Source organism: Procambarus clarkii, chromosome 15 (genome assembly GCF_040958095.1).
Source record: "Procambarus clarkii isolate CNS0578487 chromosome 15, FALCON_Pclarkii_2.0, whole genome shotgun sequence".
NCBI classification, from domain to species: Eukaryota; Metazoa; Arthropoda; class Malacostraca; order Decapoda; family Cambaridae; genus Procambarus; species Procambarus clarkii.
This window is the reverse complement of record NC_091164.1, coordinates 8,234,142-8,254,600: the sequence shown is the minus strand read 5'-3', so window position 1 is coordinate 8,254,600 and position 20,459 is coordinate 8,234,142. Positions and strand designations below refer to the sequence as shown.

Here is a 20,459-nt window from a genome sequence, read left to right as displayed (position 1 = left end):
TCTTATATCACTGCCTCATAAAATCTTATATCACTGCCTCATAAAATCTTATATCACTGCCTCATAAAATCTAATATCACTGCCTCTTCATTTGTGCCTTATATAGCTCCTTCAGGAACAGTCTCCGTGGTGTAGTGGTAAGACACTCGCCTGGCGTTCCGCGAGCGCTATGTCATGGGTTCGTATCCTGGCCGGGGAGGATTTACTGGGCGCAATTCCTTAACTGTAGCCTCTGTTTAACGCAACAGTAAAATGTGTACTTGGATGAAAAAACGATTCTTCGCGGCAGGGGATCGTATTCCAGGGACCATAGGATTAAGGACTTGCCCGAAACGCTACGCGTACTAGTGGCTGTACAAGAATGTAACAACTCTTGTATATATCTCAAAAATCTCAAAAAAAAATGTAAACAGATCAATATTTGTAAATTATATTGATCTCTATTAGTGCCTTTTGCAGGTCAATATCTATGGCCTATATAGCTCTATATCAATGGCGTTTATAGCTCTATATCTATTGCCTATATAGCTCCATATCTGTGATTTATACAGGATTCTATTGTTGCCTTATTTAGTTCTACATGAGTTTCTAATATCGCTCTATATCAGCACGTTATAGCTTTAAATGAGTGCCTTATTTAGCTTAATATAGTGCAGTGTTGTGAAAGCATGAAATAGTGTAGGGCTTCATAGTCGTTGATGAAGATACAGCAACGACCATATTTCGTGATAAAAACTACTTTTGCTAATACTCGACTGGGTGAGAGCCAAAGTGTATTAGATGTTGAAAGATGATAACTGTGTGAAGAGTTCCTAGGATATGTTGGCGAGTCCTTGGGATATATTGGAGAAGTCCCAGGGACATGTTATGTTTAAGACATCCACCGGCAGTTTAAGAAACTATTCATTTTCTTAGAAGGATAAAATATTACCAAAAGAAGGGGCATCTCTACAATGACAAATGTCTAGGAAGATAAGAACATCCGTTAAGAAGACGGGAGACTGTGATAAATGGAAAGTCGAGATTCTGGAGGCTGGCAACGATTGAAACACCGACGTATGAGACGAGGAGCTTACTTGGTGAAAGAAGACACGCAAGTTCCAGCAGTCACACTACATACATACCAACGGTACAATACCCGACAGTGATAATAATTTAACGTTGATGACTTTATTCTTGAAATAGTGCCTAATGGGTAGAACGTTGAAGCAACGTTATTTCCTTTGTTACAACGTCAACGTTGTGTGTTTGTTGGGATCGGAACAAAGAGTGTGACCCCGAGTCTTTGGTTTACTTGGTGAAGGTGAGATTTTAACATGTTTTTCGCTCGTTATGTGATAGTGACTCTTGTCGCAATACTCGCTTGCCACATGAGTACTCTCATGCCCTTTCACTGGTACCCGGTGGGCATTTGTTAGGCAAACGACGTTGCTTCAACACTGCTGCAACGTTACTAGAGCCTGATATGCCCACTGGGGAGTAAGTTAAATAAAGTTTAATGAAAATTATTAAGAATTTTCTAATGTTACATTGTCTCTCGAGGAAAAAACTTAAACACCAAATCATCTAGTTAGGAGATCCATACTGAGTCATAAGCCATAATTTGTCTAGAATTGTTTGACCCACCATGAAAAAATGCAAATTGGAAACATAAAGTAACCAAGAAAGTTGCTTACCATATTGCGTATGGGACTTGTGAAGACTGAGTGTTACATTAGGCAATAAAGAATGATTCCTATACTGATCCACTACTGTCGCTTGAGGTGGCTCCTCTAGAACCCCCATCACGTGCCAGGAAGTGTAGAGAGGTGGGTGGATAATACCTTGGCCCAGCAAACATATTGGAAAATGCATTCTGGACGGACATGGCAAAACCAACTGGATTACTGACATGCTCTGCAATGTGGAGCTCTCACACAAGAATTTGAAGGATGTCAGAGGAAACAGACAGGGAGGAGGACACGCGATAAAAATGTGTTTGATTTTCCCCTGACTGTCAGTGACTTGTTGTTGCTGGTTATCGTTGTGGCTGCCTGTCGCTGTGGCTGCCTGTCGCTGTGACTGCCTGTCGCTGTGACTGCCTGTCGCTGTGGCTGCCTGTCGTTGTAGCTGCCTGTGGTGGTGGCTGCCTGTCGCTGTGGCTGCCTGTCGCTGTGGCTGCCTGTCGCTGTGGCTGCCTGTCGCTGTGGCTGCCTGTCGTGGTGGCTGGCAGTCGTGGTGGCTGCCTGTCGTGGTGGCTGCCTGTCGTGGTGGCTGCCTGTCGCTGTGGCTGCCTGTCGCTGTGGCTGCCTGTCGCTGTGGCTGCCTGTCGTGGTGGCTACCTGTTATTGTGACTGGCTGTCATTTGTTTTGATTGTCTTTGTTGATACCTGTCATTGTTGCTGTCTGTTAATGAGACTGGTGGTCATAATGGCTGGCTGTCGTTGTTGATATCCGGAATTATGGCTGTCATTGTTGCTGTTACTGCTGCTCTCTGTCACTGTTACAGGCTGTCATTGTTGCTGTTACTGCTGCTCTCTGTCACTGATACAGGCTGTCATTGTTGCTGCTACTGCTGCTCTCTGTCACTGATACAGGCTGTCATTGATGATAGCTGTCATTGTGTCTAGGCTCGTATTGTGGCTGTAATTTTATATTGTTGTTAAAAAGCTTTAATGATCCTATCTATCTCTGAAACGTAATGCATATTTCATACTGAATATTTGTCCAGGCTTAGATTTTTCATTGAATTAGTGGTAGATAGAGACATCCTTTCATAATATATTTTAATACTAATTTGAACTTTTTGTGAAAGCAGAACTCTGGCAACTGTTTACTTATTAATGTTTGGGGTATATATCATTTGTAAAATATACGTAATTTATTTTCTGGCACTTATGTATAATACAAAGGTAATATTGCAGTTCATAGTTTGTTCAATATTTATTTAGTGTGATTGTATTGTAACATCTTTGCCGTCATTAACAGGCAAAGATTTGCTGCCTGAGCTCGATCAAGCAAGCAAACTATTGTGAACACACACACATGAAAACACACACACACACACACACACACACACACACACACACACACACACACACACAGATGGAAACTGAGTACCCAAATGAGTCACAGAGACATTAGGAAGAATTTTTTCAGTGTCAGAGTAGTTCACAAATGGAATGCATTAGGCAGTGATGTGGTGAAGGCTGACTCCATACACAGTTTCAAATGTAGATTTGATAGAGCCCAGTAGGCTCCAGAATCTGTACACCAGTTGACTAACAGTTGAGAGGCGGGACCAAAGAGCCAAAGCTCAACCACAGCAAGCACAACTAGGTGAGTACAACTAGGTGAGTGCACACACACACGCACACACATACACACACACACCCACACACACACACACACACACACACACACACACACACGGATATCCAGCTATAATGCGAACGTTTTCCGTCGGGAATTGATCAATTATATAGTTCGGAAGAAATTTACATAGATATTGAATATGCCGATATAATTTTTCATATATTTCTGTTACTTTTTGAGGTAAGATAAATGTCTAACAGTTTCCATATTGCCATGCTGTTTAAATTTTACCTTTATTGAAATATTCATACAAACATATATTCATACATACATACATACATACATACATACATACATACATACATACATACATACATACATACATACATACAACACATAGTTTCAAATGTAGATATGATAGAGCTCGAGTAGCTCAGAAATATGAACACCACCAGTAGATTGACTGTTTAGAGGCGGGACCAAAGAGGCGAAGCTCAACCCCCCTGAAAGCACAACTAGGTGAGTACATACATACATACATACATACATACATACATACATACATACATACATACATACATACATACATACATACATACATACATAAATACATACATAAAAACATATTGTTTTTAAATCTTGAATTGTCCCCAAGCTGCAGTATATAGTTAAGCATCGAAAGAGCTCGTTACATTCATGCATGTATTAAAACGATTCTTCAGACAATAAAACAATGTGATTATCTATTAAATATATAGTGTCTATGGAAATTTAAACTCAGCCATTTGGAGTAGTCGGTGCATAGGCGGCCCTTTTTTCTTGCAGGTTTGAGCTCGATTCCCAATAGTCCAAGTGGTTCGGCACTGTTCATTCCCTCCGTTTAGCCCAGATCCATGTCGTCATTTTCCTCCCACGTCTTACATAACCATACTGGCTTAACACTTTTTCCTGATAATTACTTTGTATAAGTTAATTAAATTGGTTAACATTTTCAGCAATATTTTTAGCATAAAATTTACATACTAAAATTATAGTAATGATAGGATTCGACGACTTCTTGGATATGTCAATCGCTTTATCGGTTTCCAATAACGAGAGAGTCTGAAGTCATCCCAATTCCTGACTCCTTCCTAGTACTCCTTAAAGGAGATTGATATTTTTTATGTTATTTCATTTACGTTAAATCGTAAGAGCCCCTTTGGGCATATTGGATAGATTTATGGCAGGTTGATATAAAATCTTTAATTATACATTCCTCAGAAGCTCATATAAGGTTCATTTTAAGAGGTTTGATCGCCCCTGGAACCTTTGAACCTTCGCTCCTGAAACCTTCTGTATTTGGGAAAGGGCTGCTTATACTGAAAATTAAATCATTCTAGTGATATTTCAGCAACAATGGTACTTCAGGTGCAATGTATCTACTCCAAAAGATATGCATCTACTCTTAATGCTAATGGTGTTTATGCTGCTGTGTTTTACTGCTCTTATTACTATCATATATATATATATATATATATATATATATATATATATATATATATATATATATATATATATATATATATATATATATATATATATATATATATATTATGAGTACATAATTATATTATAAATTAATAGTATTCGACTTATACACATTCTCAGATGCAGGGCATCTTCCCTGGTGAAGCTCTATCAGATAATCTTGATAGAGCAGTATCAGAATGTCGCAGTAGAGCTATCAGCTATTGCTCTACTGCAGCTATCCTGAGCTATGTTTTTTTTTGAGGACTATTTTTTTTCCTTCAAGCTTTTCATAAATAGAAGAAACGTAAGTTCCATTTAATATAGGTCAGGTGATTGACTCAGTCAAGAACACCTTTTGTCTTTGGAAACACATTTACTACAACAGTCAGAAGTAACTCTCACAAAACCAAAAGAATGGCCATCAAAAAGACAAATGTCGTTCAATCCTTTATATGGTCAGTCAGTCGTCCCAAGCAATAGGATATCCAGGTTCCATGGTCGACCTGAGCAATAGGTTATCCAGGTTCCAGGGTCGACCCAAGCACTAGGTTATCCAGGTTCCAGGGTCGACCCAAGCAATAGGTTATCCAGGTTCCAGGGTCGACCCAAGCATTAGGTTGTCAAGGTTCCAGGGTCGACCCAAGCACTAGATTATCCAGGATCCAGGGTCGATCCAAGCATTAGGTTGTCAAGGTTCCAGGGTCGACCCAAGCACTAGGTTATCCAGGATCCAGGGTCGACCCGAGCTCATAACACAGCCTTCTGGAGTTGATCAAGGCACCACAGGGTGTCTCACCTAGCATTTTATAAATATTTTTCATGAGTTCTTCTTTATTTGGGAAATATATTGCCGACCTAAGACGTGTTGTAAGTGGTACAATATTGTGTTGGTACTTTCAGTCATCAACAGTCAGTAAAATGTATTATAATATTATTTGCTTGTATGGGCAGGTGTGAGAACCCGTGAGAGTGAGAGCTCGCACCTTCATCAACATGACCTGAGATTGTGAGGTACCTCTACGACCGTCAACATGACCTCACAATCACACCCTCACACTCTCCGCTTCCTCCTCCTGCTTTCCTTGTTAGGTAAGTAATAGATAAACAAGGACAAATAGGGAAAATGAGCAAATAATTTTTCTACCCAAAAGACATATATCGAGTGACAGATTCGATAACGTTATTCAGTAATCTGCTTGAATACAAATTATAAATCCATTCACTATGAACATTAGCAATGTTTTGTACAATTTGGATAAATTTTAAACTAATCAATTACAAAATATTTGAATAAGATCATTAATACCCAGTTATCTCACTAGTATTGTTACTTACTCGAACTCTCATGAAAGGGTAAATGGGCCTTCTGCTGTTTCATCTTATTCCTGGGTTTCAATGACATTATCTTTTATCACATGTATCCTTCTTGCCTATTTATCCCCATCATTGAATTTCGTTCATCCTTCAGATGTTAACAAGAAAGTATCTAAAGAATTTCTTGTTTCATTTTCTTCGTGATTAAACAGTGTCACATTATTCATCACGAGTTAATATTTTCGTGATTTACACACACACACACACACACACACACACACACACACACACACACACACACACACACACACACACACACACACACACACACACACATATATATATATAAGGGTGTAACACCGTTGCTCTCTTCCTCCAGGGTGTGGAGCCACGCTTGTGTTGCAAGAGGTAGAGGTCCCACAGTACAAGGAGCGTGGATCACGTGCAGAACTCTGGTGCCGCTACAAGCTGGCCAACGCCACGCTCTACAGCCTCAAGTGGTATAAGGGAGACAAGCTCTTTTACCAGTACATCCCCGCTAACAACGTCACTAAGAACACCTTCTTTGTCCCGGGCGTCAATGTTGACGTGAGTCTTTGGTTGCTCATTGAGAGAGAGAGAGAGAGAGAGAGAGAGAGAGAGAGAGAGAGAGAGAGAGAGAGAGAGAGAGAGAGAGAGAGAGAGAGAGAGAGAGAGAGAGAGAATCTGTCAGTGCAACAAGCAGCATATTCTCTCAGTACTTCATGCTCTACACACACAATTTTACAACAACATCCTTACAGTGTCACAAGCTCAACTCTCCGTACGACAAGCTACAGACCCTCTGTGGTGGAGTGGGCTTCAGGTCTCTGCTGTGGAGTGGTATGTAGGTCTCTGTGGTGGAGTGGGCTTCAGGTCTTTGCTGTGGAGTGGTATGTAGGTCTCTGTGGTGAAGTGGGCTGAAGGTCTTTGCTGTGGAGTGGTATGTAGGTCTCTGTGGTGGTGTTGGCTGAAGGTCTTTGCTGTGGAGTGGTATGTAGGTCTCTGTGGTGGAGTGGGCTTCAGGTCTTTGCTGTGGAGTGGTATGTAGGTCTCTGTGGTGGAGTGGGCTTCAGGTCTCTATCGTGGAGTGGGTTGCCGGACTCCCACTCCCCATCAAGTTCTACACTGACTCGTCCTCCACACATTCCTGGCAGGTTCGCGTGTCGTTACCAGCAAGTGGGTTCTCCCTAACATCACTTTCACCACTGCCAGCTCTCCTATCCTACCCGGGTGGAGCGAATGAGAGAGAAAGGGAACAAGAGAGAAAAAGATAGAATGAAATCGATAAAGAAAGTAGACACCTGAAAAGGGTAAAAACGTTATCAAATATAAAGAGAGAGAGCGAGAGAGAGAAAGAGAGAGAGAGAGAGAGAGAGAGAGAGAGAGAGAGAGAGAGAGAGAGAGAGAGAGAGAGAGAGAGAGAGAGAGAGAGAGAGAGAGAGAGAGACGATAAGTAACATTGCTACGCAAATTGTTATTGCCCTCATCCACGTTCTCCTTTGATGTGGTATCCCCATTGCCCGGTACCCGGAACTCTCCGTGGCAGCTGAAGATGGCAATATTCTCTTCCTTGGAATGTTTTCCTCCGTCAGCAAATTCTGGGTTGTTGTGGGGGTGTGAAGGACCAGCATCATGTTGATCTGGTCTGGTTACCAGCGAGGAAGTGGTGATGGAGTGGAAGAAGCACACGACGACTGGCTTCTCAGTTCCTTCATTGTTTATCACAATAGTTTGTGATCCCTCGGGGCCCATCTCTCACACTATTGTCGATATATTTACAGAAGTGAATTCCTGATAGCACTCTCGCGTCCAATTTTTGTAAGAATCAATTAACAAAAACTTCACCTGAAGATTATCATCATTGATATTGGACTGTTTCAGACCTACGTTAAGTATTTATCAGAAGAGGTATTGGAAACTGTGGTGTGATGTATAATACGCATGACAACTGTGTCTTTGCTAGGACGTGTCACCTTATTTCACCGGAAAGGATCTATAGACCAACGAGTGGCAGCCTCTACGGGATTACATTTGACATAAGAAACAGTACTTAGACTGGTTGTTACAGCGACTGCCTTGATTCTTACGGGGTCGGGGTTCAGTTCCTAATGGTCCTAATAATATGACAGATATCCTTCATTTTTGTCCTCATATCTCAGTTTTTTGTCCACATATCTCTTCCAGTGTGCTCCACTGTCATACTGGGTTATAACTTTTTTTCCTGGTAAAAGGCTTCATCTTAAACAAAACTGAAACATTTAGCAAGAATCATCAGATTGGTGAGGAGATGATTCAAGTTATTGCTTCAGATTGGTACAATAACTTGAAGGAAATTGCATTACCATTTAACGTCTCAAGCTATCGCACATATGACGACAGCAACAAGGACAGGTATTGTAAACTCCGTACCCAAGATAGCAACACTGATGTGTTTGTTTTCGTGCCCAGGCGCTGTGATGTATTGATACAAAGTGTTTTATAGTGGTGAGGGACGAAGTATTCATGCTACGCTCTATACTTTGGCATAGCCCAAGTTATGTGTTGCAGCCTTGCTTGCTATTTTATTATTATGATGCAAAACCGCATTATTACTGAATTGTGTAAAAAAACTTGCCCGGTATTGTATTATTTTGTTGTTGAACGGTTTATATGTATCTTGTGCTGTATACATTTTTGAAATATGGAACTTTACGTTATGTTTGGGTACCCTGTTGAATTGTGATAGGTTTGTGTACCCTATTGTATTATTGAATATTGTTTGGATACCCTGTTGTATTATATATTCTTGAGTACCATGTTGTATTATGTTTGGGCACCCCTGTGAATTGTATTATATGTTTGTTCTGTTTTTGCTTTGAATTATGTATTGGTTGACTGTATTATGCACTTGTATGTCACATTTAAGTTAACAGTGCCATGGTACTAGCTCCCATTACTTATTGTTTCTTGATATTATGTTATGTGGTATGTTGATATGCTATTGGTGCTTGATTCTCAGTTGATATGTGTTTCGAACTGTTTTGTATGTTTTATGTTGTTCTTCTCCTATGTTATTGTTATAGTGTATGTTGCAAGGGCGTGGCTTATGTTCTCTTGATGTGGTTCATGCGGTGTTGCCGTAGTTCTGCTATCTTCATGCTATCTTCATGTGGCTTATATTCGAATACTGTCTTTCACGTGGTGTTGATGTGGCTTATGATATGTTGCAGTTGTTCATGTGGTGTTATTCTTCAATGCACTGGGTTGCATGATGGTAAATTTTTGTATAGTTTTGCATAACTTTTGATATGTTATTTTCTCTTTCCGTTCTGTTATTTCTTGTGCTGCAGTGTTCTATTGTATTTAATTGCTCTTCATTTGTTTTTTATTCGTGCTCTCAAAAGTGTTTTAGTGAGAGCAGTTCAACAATATTCTCTCTTGTTATCATACTGGGAACAGTTCAGCAATATTTTCTATTGTTCTTATATTGAGAATAGTTCAACAACATTTTCTCTTGTTATCATATTGAGAACGTTAAAACAATATTTGTTCTTATTCTTAAATTGAGAACAGCTCATTAATATTTTCTCTTGTTCTTATATTGAGAACTGTTCTGCAATATTTTATCTTGTTCTCAACAGTGTCATAATGAGAACAGTTCTATATTATTTGGTTTAGCAATTATGAAGTGGGCAATTATAAGGTGGAAGCACTAAGCCTGTATAATTGCATAGCACTGGGAAGGGATTTGATACCCTAATGCTCATTTAGTAGTACATTATTGTTTTTTCTTTTGGCTTGAGAAATTGTTTACTGTAAAATATTCTTGGGTTGAATTATCCAGGAATATTTGGTTTCCAGGTCATTAAGGAGTTCAGAGTTTTTTGTCCGACTGTTTTTGAATTCTGGACCTCAAGTATTCCTGGGAAAACATCACATGAAAAAATAGCTTTTCTCAGCTAAAACTCAAAAATTTGTGTTTTTTTAATCCGTTATTCTGTTGAGCGTTTTTTAACTTAACCCTGTGCTCGAGAGAGGCTTAACTCTGTGCTCGAGAGAGGCTTAACCCTGTGTTCGGGAGAGGCTTATGTGCAAAGAAAACATTCAAGGGATTCAAAAAGATATGATAATAATCCATAAACACATTTTAACACCAAATGGAAATCAGCTAATTCTGCTCCAGTGAGATATAAGCCACGGAGAATACTTATATCATTATTTCAAACATAACAAAAACTAAATAAAAACATAACTTGTGCCGAACTTCCTTTCAGTTTTTAAGAAAAAAGCCAAACAATTTAGAAAATATCGCACGGCCGTACGAAGGAGAGGAAGTAAATAAGACAAAGAATTAGAGTATCCACAACGAAAAAAATAGAGGCGATTCAGAAGAGGAGTGCAAACACGTGTTGGTTTAGATGCGAGGAGACATAATTCGATCTCCTCATCTCATCTTTTTACCTCACAGTTCCTCCAGACATAACTAATTACACGTTGATGTGATGTGTATTAACTACCGTGAGAGTCCAAGCTGTATGTTGTATACACCACAGTGTTAGTTATATGCTGTATATTCCTCAGTGGGAGCCCGCAGCTTTCTGTTCTGTAAGAGAAACAGAAACTTTCTTTCTGTAACACCGTGGGAGTTCCCACCTGAATGCCCAGCCGCTTGGGCTGGATGGTAGAGCGACTGTCTCGCGTCATGCAGGTCGGCGTTCAATTCCCGACCGTTCACAAGTGGTTGGGCACCAGTCCTTCCCCCCGTCACATTCTAAAACCTTTTCCTGACCCTTTCCCAGTGCTGTACAGTCGTAATGACATGGAGCTTTCCCCTGATAATTCCCTCCCTCCCACCTGAATGAAGTATATACCTCTGTGAGAATCTGCAGCTCTGTGCTCTATTTACCACCGTGGGAGTCCCCAGCTCTCAGCGGTATATACCGAAGTGGGATTCTCCAGCAAGTTCTGTACCACCGTGGATGTCCTAAACTCCCATCAATATATACCACAGGGCACTCCTCCGTCCCCATGCAGCATAGGAATCTAATCTTACCTATCCTTCCTACCTTGCATAACCTAACCTACCTACCTTGCCAAACCTAACCTACCTACCTTGCCTAACCTAATCTACCTACCTTACCCAACCTAATCTATCTACCTAACACACCTAACCTCTCCTAGCTAAAAATACCCCATTAGTGATCATATTAAGAGCAGTGTAACGGCATGGAATATTTCTGTTTACGTCTTAACAAAATATGATAAATTCTTGAGAAGTTGTATTATTCTGACTCATGTCAGAGCCGATCACAATAGCCGAGGAGCACACGTACCGCTTAAGCACACGAGCTAAGTTGTTTTTATCGGATTAGAAATGATACTCAAGAGTCGAGGGATATATTTATTAAGAGTTTCGTAATTCCTGCTTTGTGAAAGTGAGATCAAGTGTTTTTCCCCTTTGGTGTGTTATATTAAACCTTCGTCTGTGTATGTTAGTCTGTTTGAGTATGTGTGTATTCATCTAGTTGTATTCACCTAGTTGTGCTTGCAGGGGTGGAGCTCCGGCTCTTTAGTCCTGCCTCTAAACTGTCAATCAACTGCTATACAGATTCCTGAGCCTATTGAGCTAACTCATATCTACGTTTAAAACTGTAAGAAATCAGCTTCCACCACATCACTGCCTAGTGCATTTCATCTGTTAACTATCCAGATACTGAAAAAAAATCTTTCTAATATCACTGTGGCTCATTTGGGTACTCAGTTTCCACCTGTTTTCCAGTGTTCGTGTTCCACCCATGCTAAATGGGTTGTCTTTGTCCACCCTGTCAATTCCTCTAAGAATTTTGTAGGTAGCGATCCAGTCTCCTCTAACTTTTCCTTTTTCCATGGACGTAAGGGTAAATTCCCGTAGGCTTTCCTCATAACATACCTCTCAGCTCTAGGACTAGCCTGGTGGCATGCCCCTGAACCCACCTCCTGGCCGTTTATATCTGACGTGCTAGTTACTGTTAGAGCGTGTGTGTGTGTGTGTGTCACTCTGTGTGCGTGTCAGTTTGTATGTGTGTTTTAGTCTATGTGTTTATTAGCCTCTCTGTTTGAGTGTCTAGTTTTTATTGTATGTTCATTTGTTTCTTTGAATGTTTGTATTTGTCTGTGGATGTGATAATCTGTGATCAAATATACGTGTCCTTGTGTAGTAACTGTAGACCTAAATCTGTGTGTATAACAACCTTTGTCTGGGATTGTGTGTGTCTATGAACCTTTGTCTGGGATTGTGTGTGTCTATGAACCTTTGTCTGGGATTGTGTGTGTCTATGAACCTTTGTCTGGGATTGTGTGTGTCTATGAACCTTTGTCTGGGATTGTGTGTGTCTATGAACCTTTGTCTGGGATTGTGTGTGTCTATGAACCTTTGTCTGGGATTGTGTGTGTCTATGAACCTTTGTCTGGGATTGTGTGTGTCTATGAACCTTTGTCTGGGATTGTGTATGTCTAATGAACCTTTGTCTAGGATTCTGTGTGTCTAATGAACCTATCTTGTTCAGTCTGCAGTCTGTAAATTGGTCCCGAAGTTTATTAGTCTCGGAGATTGCTATTATTTACTCCATTGCCTGACCTTCACGCTATTTCAAAATTTTGATGAAAATATAAACCATTGCTGTGCTGTGCCATTGACAGGGACTAATTAGAATCTGGCTCATATCATGGAAAGGAACGACCAGTTCCCTGAGAGATTAATAAGCTTTAACAAAAATTTCCGCGGATATTGCATAAAACTGGGTGAAACTTGTCAAAAACATGTTTATCACGATGCTCGAAATTCTCTTTAAAGTCGACGTCACGCCCAAATTGCTTCAATGGTCAATTAGCATAATTAAAAAAATAAGAGAATACTTTCTATATTTAGTATTTAGTTCAGTTTACATGGATTGAAATGGATGAAATAGAAGTGTATTTTTAGATGGATTTTAAGTAAACTGTAGAATTCAACCTCATCCTACCCTCGTTAAAATCCAAATAGATTAGGCAGTTCTGTTCTGGTCGGTGAATGGTACAAAAGAGACATTAACATGAGCACGTACAGAAAAAGATGACAGAGTAAATCTCTATAATTAAAGTTTACCATGATGACGAGGTATTGAACAAATTTTAATTTACATTCTGTAAAATGACGAAGAGTAACGGGAGAGATTTTTAATGTAAATAAAGCGAGAACAAATACTGTTATAAATATGATTAATTATATAGAAGCATTATCATCTCTAGAGGATGAGCATGGAGCATTATTGCTACATAATCATTCTCTAATAGTTAAATCTGAAGAATTAATTTAAAAAATTATTTTTTAACTCAGGAGCATAAATCTCAAGCAGAATCGAGCATTTTCATACTTAAAAGACCAGTTTTTGAGCATTAGTGCTGCATTTTCAATCTTTTATGGTCAATTGGACAAATTTTAATCATGGATGGCTAGTCTATAGCATACGTGAAGGATATCCGAACCTTGGAATTAACTATACAATGACTACTAACTTCATCTACTCCATCCAGGAACCGACCATAACATCTACTCTATCCAAGGACACAATTATATATTCACCAAACAGGGTCAAACAATTATATCTATCTAATATTAGGACTAACAATTCGATCTGTTCCTAAAATTTGACAATCGTCAAATATGAAGTGGTTTCGCCAAATCAGAAGCGTACAGACCTAGACAGTTACCAAACCTATCGAGGATAGTGCTTTTTATTCCGACATATTGTCATTATTTCAAAACTATTCGTTTATCTAAAGCACCTGAACATATTCGCTACACTCGATAGCGTTAAAATAACTGTGTATTAAGAGTGAGAACAGGATAGACTATTTTATTTACAATAAAAAGTGTAAAAAATACTTTGGCAATACACATTTATGTGGTAGATGTGCGCTAATCCCAGCAGCTGTGATCATGGTAGGTGTGGTCCCGCCCAGCTGTTGTGATGATGGTATGTGAAGTCCCTCCCAGCAGCTGTGGTTGCAGTCATTTCTCCCTGCGGCTGTGATAGTGACAGCTATGGTCCATTCTTACAACTCAGGGACGTTTTCTCAGTTTTCACTTTCATAAATTGTATAAGTTGTCATTTGAAATATGACGGAGATATGATTACAATTATGTAAATATAGAGGTTCATACTAGGACTCGCACTCTTTTATATTTGCATAAACGACTTGCCGCAAGAGAAGAGATTCGCACTTTTTGATGTTTGCAGATTACGCAAAAATGGGAAGCACATGAACAGAAGAGCGACGGTAAAACTCTGAAGATCTTGATGAAACTTTATTAATGGGCCAATAAATGGTTACTGAAACTCGGCTTCATTAAATGCACGATGTTGAGGATAGCAACATTGCAAGGGTAGGACAGGGAACTATGAGAAGAAAGTGCCTAGTCATTATCGCACGTGTAAGGGTTCAGTGCTATAATATCGCCTTCCAAGTGTTATATACCTTAAATACGGATTAAAACGTCGTCACTTCCATTATTTAGAGATGTGTGGGCTGCTTGTGAAGGTGAAGGAGTTATAAGATGACACCACACCCATAGTCTCTTTCTCTTGGATCACTTATGAATTAAAGTAACCTTGGCGGTATATGTGAAAATAGCGACAATTAGAAGTCTTCAGGCATCTCAATAGAGAAACAACTAGAAGAATATACTTTGTTTATCAATATCATAGTACGTAGCACCGGCAAGGAAACCTCATATATTATATGTAAAAGAAATTGAGATGGCTCAAAGAATTTTCATATGACTGTTATGCGAGTCTAGACTATTGAGATTCAATGACAGGGTAAACAAATACAGACACTGTGGACAAGTAACGATAAAAACAAGGCGCCAAGAAAGGAAGACCATATGGAACCGCCGCTGTCGACAAGGATGGCTTGATTTGTAGGAGGGAAACATAACCAAAGTCTGGAGATGGAAAATCGAAACAAATTATTGGGATTGACGTAAGGACGTATTCCTTCGGTGTACGAGTAAAACAATCATGTGGAATGGATCGTGGTAGGTGGTGGTGGAGGCCAAGTACACTCTCAGCACACAAACACACATACACACACACACGCACACTTTAAAGATTACATTTATTTTCTGTAATTATCAAAATTAAGACAATCACGAGTTCACACCGAGGTAAATAAAGTAATTAGAGCCGAAGGTGGTAATGAGCATGTTGTACCGAGGTCAGTGGAGATCTCTATCACCGACACGCACGCCATTACCGGCCCTCGTGATCCCCCGGGTCATAGCTGAGGTTAAATGAGGTTATTATCAGCGTCCGGCGGGTGGAGGACTGTCGTTTAGATACGTTCATGGTTATATTATGCAGGATCAATGTTATGTATGCCAATATTAGCGTCCTGTGTAATCCCACCTCTGCTGCCTCTCTGTGTGTGTGTGTGTGTGTCCTTGCCTGACTGTTTCAGCGGGTCCAGTGCTGTGGCCCCAGCTTCGAATATAGTAATTTCCTCCTACATTCACGACTTCCGAGTGTCTAATTGTGAATCATATCTGTTCTTAGTGCTTTGAAAGAAGGTGATTATCACTGCCATTGCTCTCAGATCAACATATCTCTTGACTTACCTTAATATAAAATTATATTTTATTCGTAAAACATTTTTTTTGTAGCCATTTTCAACCTGTGAACTCTCACTCTATCGCTGTTCATGTGGAAAATAAATAAGTCCACCTCAGCAATGCACTTAAGTATTCACAACCGTCATCTCTGCAACTATCTTCTCTACCCTAACACAACACCTCTATAATCATCGACATTACCCCGGACCTTCGCCCTTTAACCCCCCTTTACTGCATACTGTTGTCATCACTGTCGTCATCGCTGTAACTATCTTCACTTTCCGGGTTCCATCGGATATCTTATCAAGGCAGTGTATAGAGTCTGGAGGCTCCCAACACTTAATCATCAAGTAGAAAATGTTGTGTCGTAAACCATTACGACAATATAGCACTTGGAAGGGATCAGGACAAGGATTTGGGATGGAACGGAGTTTGCTATATGGCACTTGGAAAGGTTCAGGATAAGGATTTAGGATGGGTCGGGGGGATGGAATGGTTCCCAACCACTTGGACGGTCGGGGTTTGAGCGCCGATCTCCATGAAGTGAGACCGTCTCTCTACCGTTCAGCCCGTCTCACTTCACGCTGGTCAGCGTTCATTTCCCGACCGTCCAAGTGATTGGGGCACCATTCCATCCCCCCGACCCATCCTAAATCCTTATCCTGAACCTTTCCTAGTGCCATATAGTCGTAATGGCCTAGTTTTCTCTTGATAGTTCCCTTCCCTCCTTCTACCAAGTGGTGAATGAATCCTAATGAAAATGGAGTTGAGTATAAAGGGAGGATAGAATCTGGTATCAATGCAGCCATGGGAATCGGCCCCGATCACCTTATGGCCATATCCCAACATTTACCAGGCACCTTGCAAAGTTGTTAATGGTCTACCCTGGTGTTTTTGATTGATCGTATTTTCTCTGATTCCTCTCTGTCCCAATGACGTGAGGGTTTAATTCTTTCCTCGTAACTCATACCTCTCAGCTCTGTGTCTTCTCTGGTGGTAATTCTAATAACTTTATGTAGCATCATTTAGTATTTAACGAAATAAGAGCTCTACATTGGCGTTCCACACTACTGAGTTGGTGTGTGTCATATATTGAACACATGGTCCTGAACGAGTCTTCATCCAGAGTTCTGAAAGCAGTTCTTATGTTGGCCAAGCGAGCACTTGTGACTTATATGCATTATTGTATAAATGTTAGTGTATATATATACATGTGTATTCGTGTTTCTGTATCTTCAAGCTTCAGTTCATGAGGCACATACGAAAAGAATCCACACCAGGTCCTCTCTGGAGATCTTTAGTAATAATCTGGTATGCTGAACATCACACATGAATTACGTTTCCTGTGAATTCAGCATACCAACTGGGGCACGGGGGACCCTTCCCAGTGTGCTGAACACATGTCCATATTTACCGACAGGACGAACTGAATTAGGCAGAAGTTACCTGGCAAATCTGGTGACTAAGCTGCAATTTTTGTTTTGCTAAGCTTTACAGGCAGATTGCAGGTTATCCTATCTCTCTCTCTCTTTCTTTCTCTCTCTCTTTCTCTCTCTCTCTTCTTCCCTCTATATCTCATATGCATAAGTGAATCAGGTGTTTTTGTGATTATTCAGCCTGGCCCTGCTTCACGTAGAAATATATTAGTATCCAAGCTTTTCAGATTAATTGAACAATCTAAATGTTTTTTTTCAGAGAAGGCTTTAATAAGAATGAGAATGACTAAAATTCATTCAAGAATACACCAGTTTATACACTTTCTCCAGTCTCTACAGTCTTAAGGAGCGGTAGAAGTCAAATAAGACATCGTTCGCTGGTACAGTTTTTGATTCGACTCAACTTTCTCTCGGAAAATATCTCTTAACATTAATAAAGACTTCACCGATCTTCACATCTCCCATATACGTGATGGACCTAAACTCTCCATTAATCTGATCTCTTGTTTTCAGTTCTCATTCAATTAAAAAAACGCGCTGAATAGTTTTCTTAAGTCAAAAACTTTTGCCACAATCTCCCTCAACTTTTAGATTTCATCAGCGAATCCTCAAAGTTTTCTCTGATCTGTAAACCTCAAGGGATGGGCTCAGGGATGCTGTATCAGATTTATTTCTTGGTTGTTACATATCGTTATATGTTTTCCTGTTTGGATAACAGCTGACTAGTTATGGTTTTTGTGTGATGGTTACACTGACAGTTCCACGCGAATACTTATAATCACATCTTGAACTGTTTCGCAGTAATGCACTTTACAGCGCTACTCACCGCTAATCTTTACGTGTTACTCACTAACATGTTTCATAGTGCCACTCGCCACTGTACCTCACTATATCACTACAGTGTTTCAAAGCATATTTGGATTTTGTCCACTTTGGTCATACAGCTACAGTCAAATTACAAATTAGGGATCGAACGCAGGGTTGGCGTTCAGTCCCTAACCTGTACAAAGCGAGGAGCTACTTTTCCTTTACACCCTTCTCATACTGCATACTTCATGTCCTCAGATCCCTTCCAACTGCATAATAGTTAAACTGGGTTTTGCAATTAATCTCGGTAATTTTCTCTCTCATTCCTCTCTACCCTCTGGTGGGACTCCAGTCTACCTTTTCTTACATTAAGAGGCTTTTCTGTTGGCACTTTTTTCAGCGTCTACCTCCTCTACGAATATTTCTCGTGTCCCTAAACTGTTTAGTTTTCCTTACTATGTTTTCTGCGTTCTTTGTGTCCACCTAATCCATGGCCACCTCCTCTGTGTTCGGCTTCACTGTGGCCACTTCTACTGTACCCACTACCGCTGTGGCCTCCTGAGTGGCCGTGCTTTCTCCGGATTACCTCCGAATCTTACCTTCCTGTGTGACCCCTTGTACCTTGGCTACCAATGTGGCCGCCTCTTCTGTGGCCGACTTCTTGTGGCCATCTCCTCTGTGGCCGACTCCTATGTGGTTACCCATTCTCTGAACGCTCTGCGATGTGGCCACCTACCCTGTGGCCGGCTTCCGTGTGGCAACCGTTTCTCTAGCTGCCTGCTATATGGCCGCTTTCTCTGTGGCCAGCTCTGCAGAATTATTCATGGGCGAATGCAACACTTCAACTTAGTTTCGCATACTTATGCAAACGTCATTTGACCTCTTCCTTCACCTGCTTCAGGACTCCACTTCTGAGTTTTATAACTCGTCCGATCCTGGGAGAGCTCCTTGTGCAACATAGTCTAAAGAACGTCTTGCAAAATTCATTCCAATAAATGATTTGCCGTTTTCTGGAGCTGGAAAGTTCTGATCTGCATGGGACTGGTAAAGATTTCTAGAGTGATTTGGGCTTGCAGAAATTTGGCAAGGGATAGCAAGGTATTCGTCTTGCGCTGCCTAAAAAGTGTGGACGGGGTTAGCTGGGGTTGGCTAGGGGGGACGACTCGAATCAGTATGAGGGTGGTTAGTGCCTTGGTAAAGGTCTGTGAGATGCTGATTGGGGAGTGATTGGGTCTGTTTATAGTTTTCCTAGGGTATGGATTGGGGGAGGGGGTGTAGGCCAAATGCTAACTTGAACCTAGGTGGTACTTGCTGAACATGTCTTAGACCAATCTAAAAGTTGTCGGAGAACTTGTTAAGGAATGATTAAAGTTTGGTAAGGGTTGCATGCAGACTGATTGGTTACTGAAGATTGGATATAGGCTGGCTATAAACTGGCTATAGGCTGGCTATAAACTGGCTATACACTGGCTATAAACTGGTTATAAACTGGCTATAGGCGAGCTATAAACTGGTTATAGGATTTTAGAGACATATTGAGGTGGTTTTCTAGGGTTAAGTATCTGACCTGGGGGGGGGGTGGTATGTGGAACTGAATAGGTACGGTAATCTACTTTTCCTCTCCTCGGTGGCATCATCCACCATGCAGTAACTTTTGTGTTAAGAAAGTTTTCCAACTTTCATTTTGATCTTGTCAAGTTGCAAAAATTACTTTTTACTGCAAGGGAGAAAAAGTTAGTGAGTGACATAACAATGCAATTTTTCATTTCTTTGACTGTTTCACATTGATTTCTACCAATCAACTAGGAGCATTGCAAGGAACAGCAAGTAAAAGGAAAGTAGAGAAAGAACGCTTATATATATATATATATATATATATATATATATATATATATATATATATATATATTATATATATATATATATATATATATATATATATATATATATATATATATGTCGTACCTAATAGCCAGAACGTACTTCTCGGCCTACTATGCAAGGCCCGATTTGCCTAATAAGCCAAGTTTTCCTGAATTAATATATTTTCTCTATTTTCTTTCTTATGAAATGATAAAGCTACCCATTTCATTATGTATGAGGTCAATTTTTTTTATTGTAGTTAAAATTAACGTAGATATAGGACCGAACCTAACCAACCCTACCTAACCTAACCTAACCTATCTCTATAGGTTAGGTTAGGTTAGGTAGCCGAAAAAGTTAGGTTAGGTTAGGTTAGGTAGGTTAGGTAGTCGAAAAACATTTAATTCATGAAAACTTGGCTTATTAGGCAAATCGGGCCTTGCATAGTAGGCTGAGAAGTACGTTCTGGCTACTAGGTACGACATATATATATATATATATATATATATATATATTATTATATTATACCTATATTATATTATTATATTATACCTGTGTCCTCCGAATTCCCCGCCACCTGAATGCCCTGAATAGTGTATGAATTC

At 40.1% G+C, this 20,459-nt stretch overlaps 1 protein-coding gene across 2 annotated transcripts in view; it reads left to right on the top strand.

Annotated features, from left to right (window-relative positions):
- Positions 1-20,459, top strand: part of LOC123759104 (uncharacterized) — a 111,980-nt gene that overhangs the window by 79,198 nt on the left and 12,323 nt on the right. For both annotated transcript variants that reach the window (XM_069324943.1, XM_069324942.1), the window contains exons 2-3: positions 5,755-5,892; positions 6,497-6,705. In XM_069324943.1, the coding sequence (XP_069181044.1) occupies positions 5,835-5,892; positions 6,497-6,705 (267 nt within the window). In that variant the 5' untranslated portion in view covers positions 5,755-5,834. The remainder of the gene's footprint in view (positions 1-5,754; positions 5,893-6,496; positions 6,706-20,459) is intronic.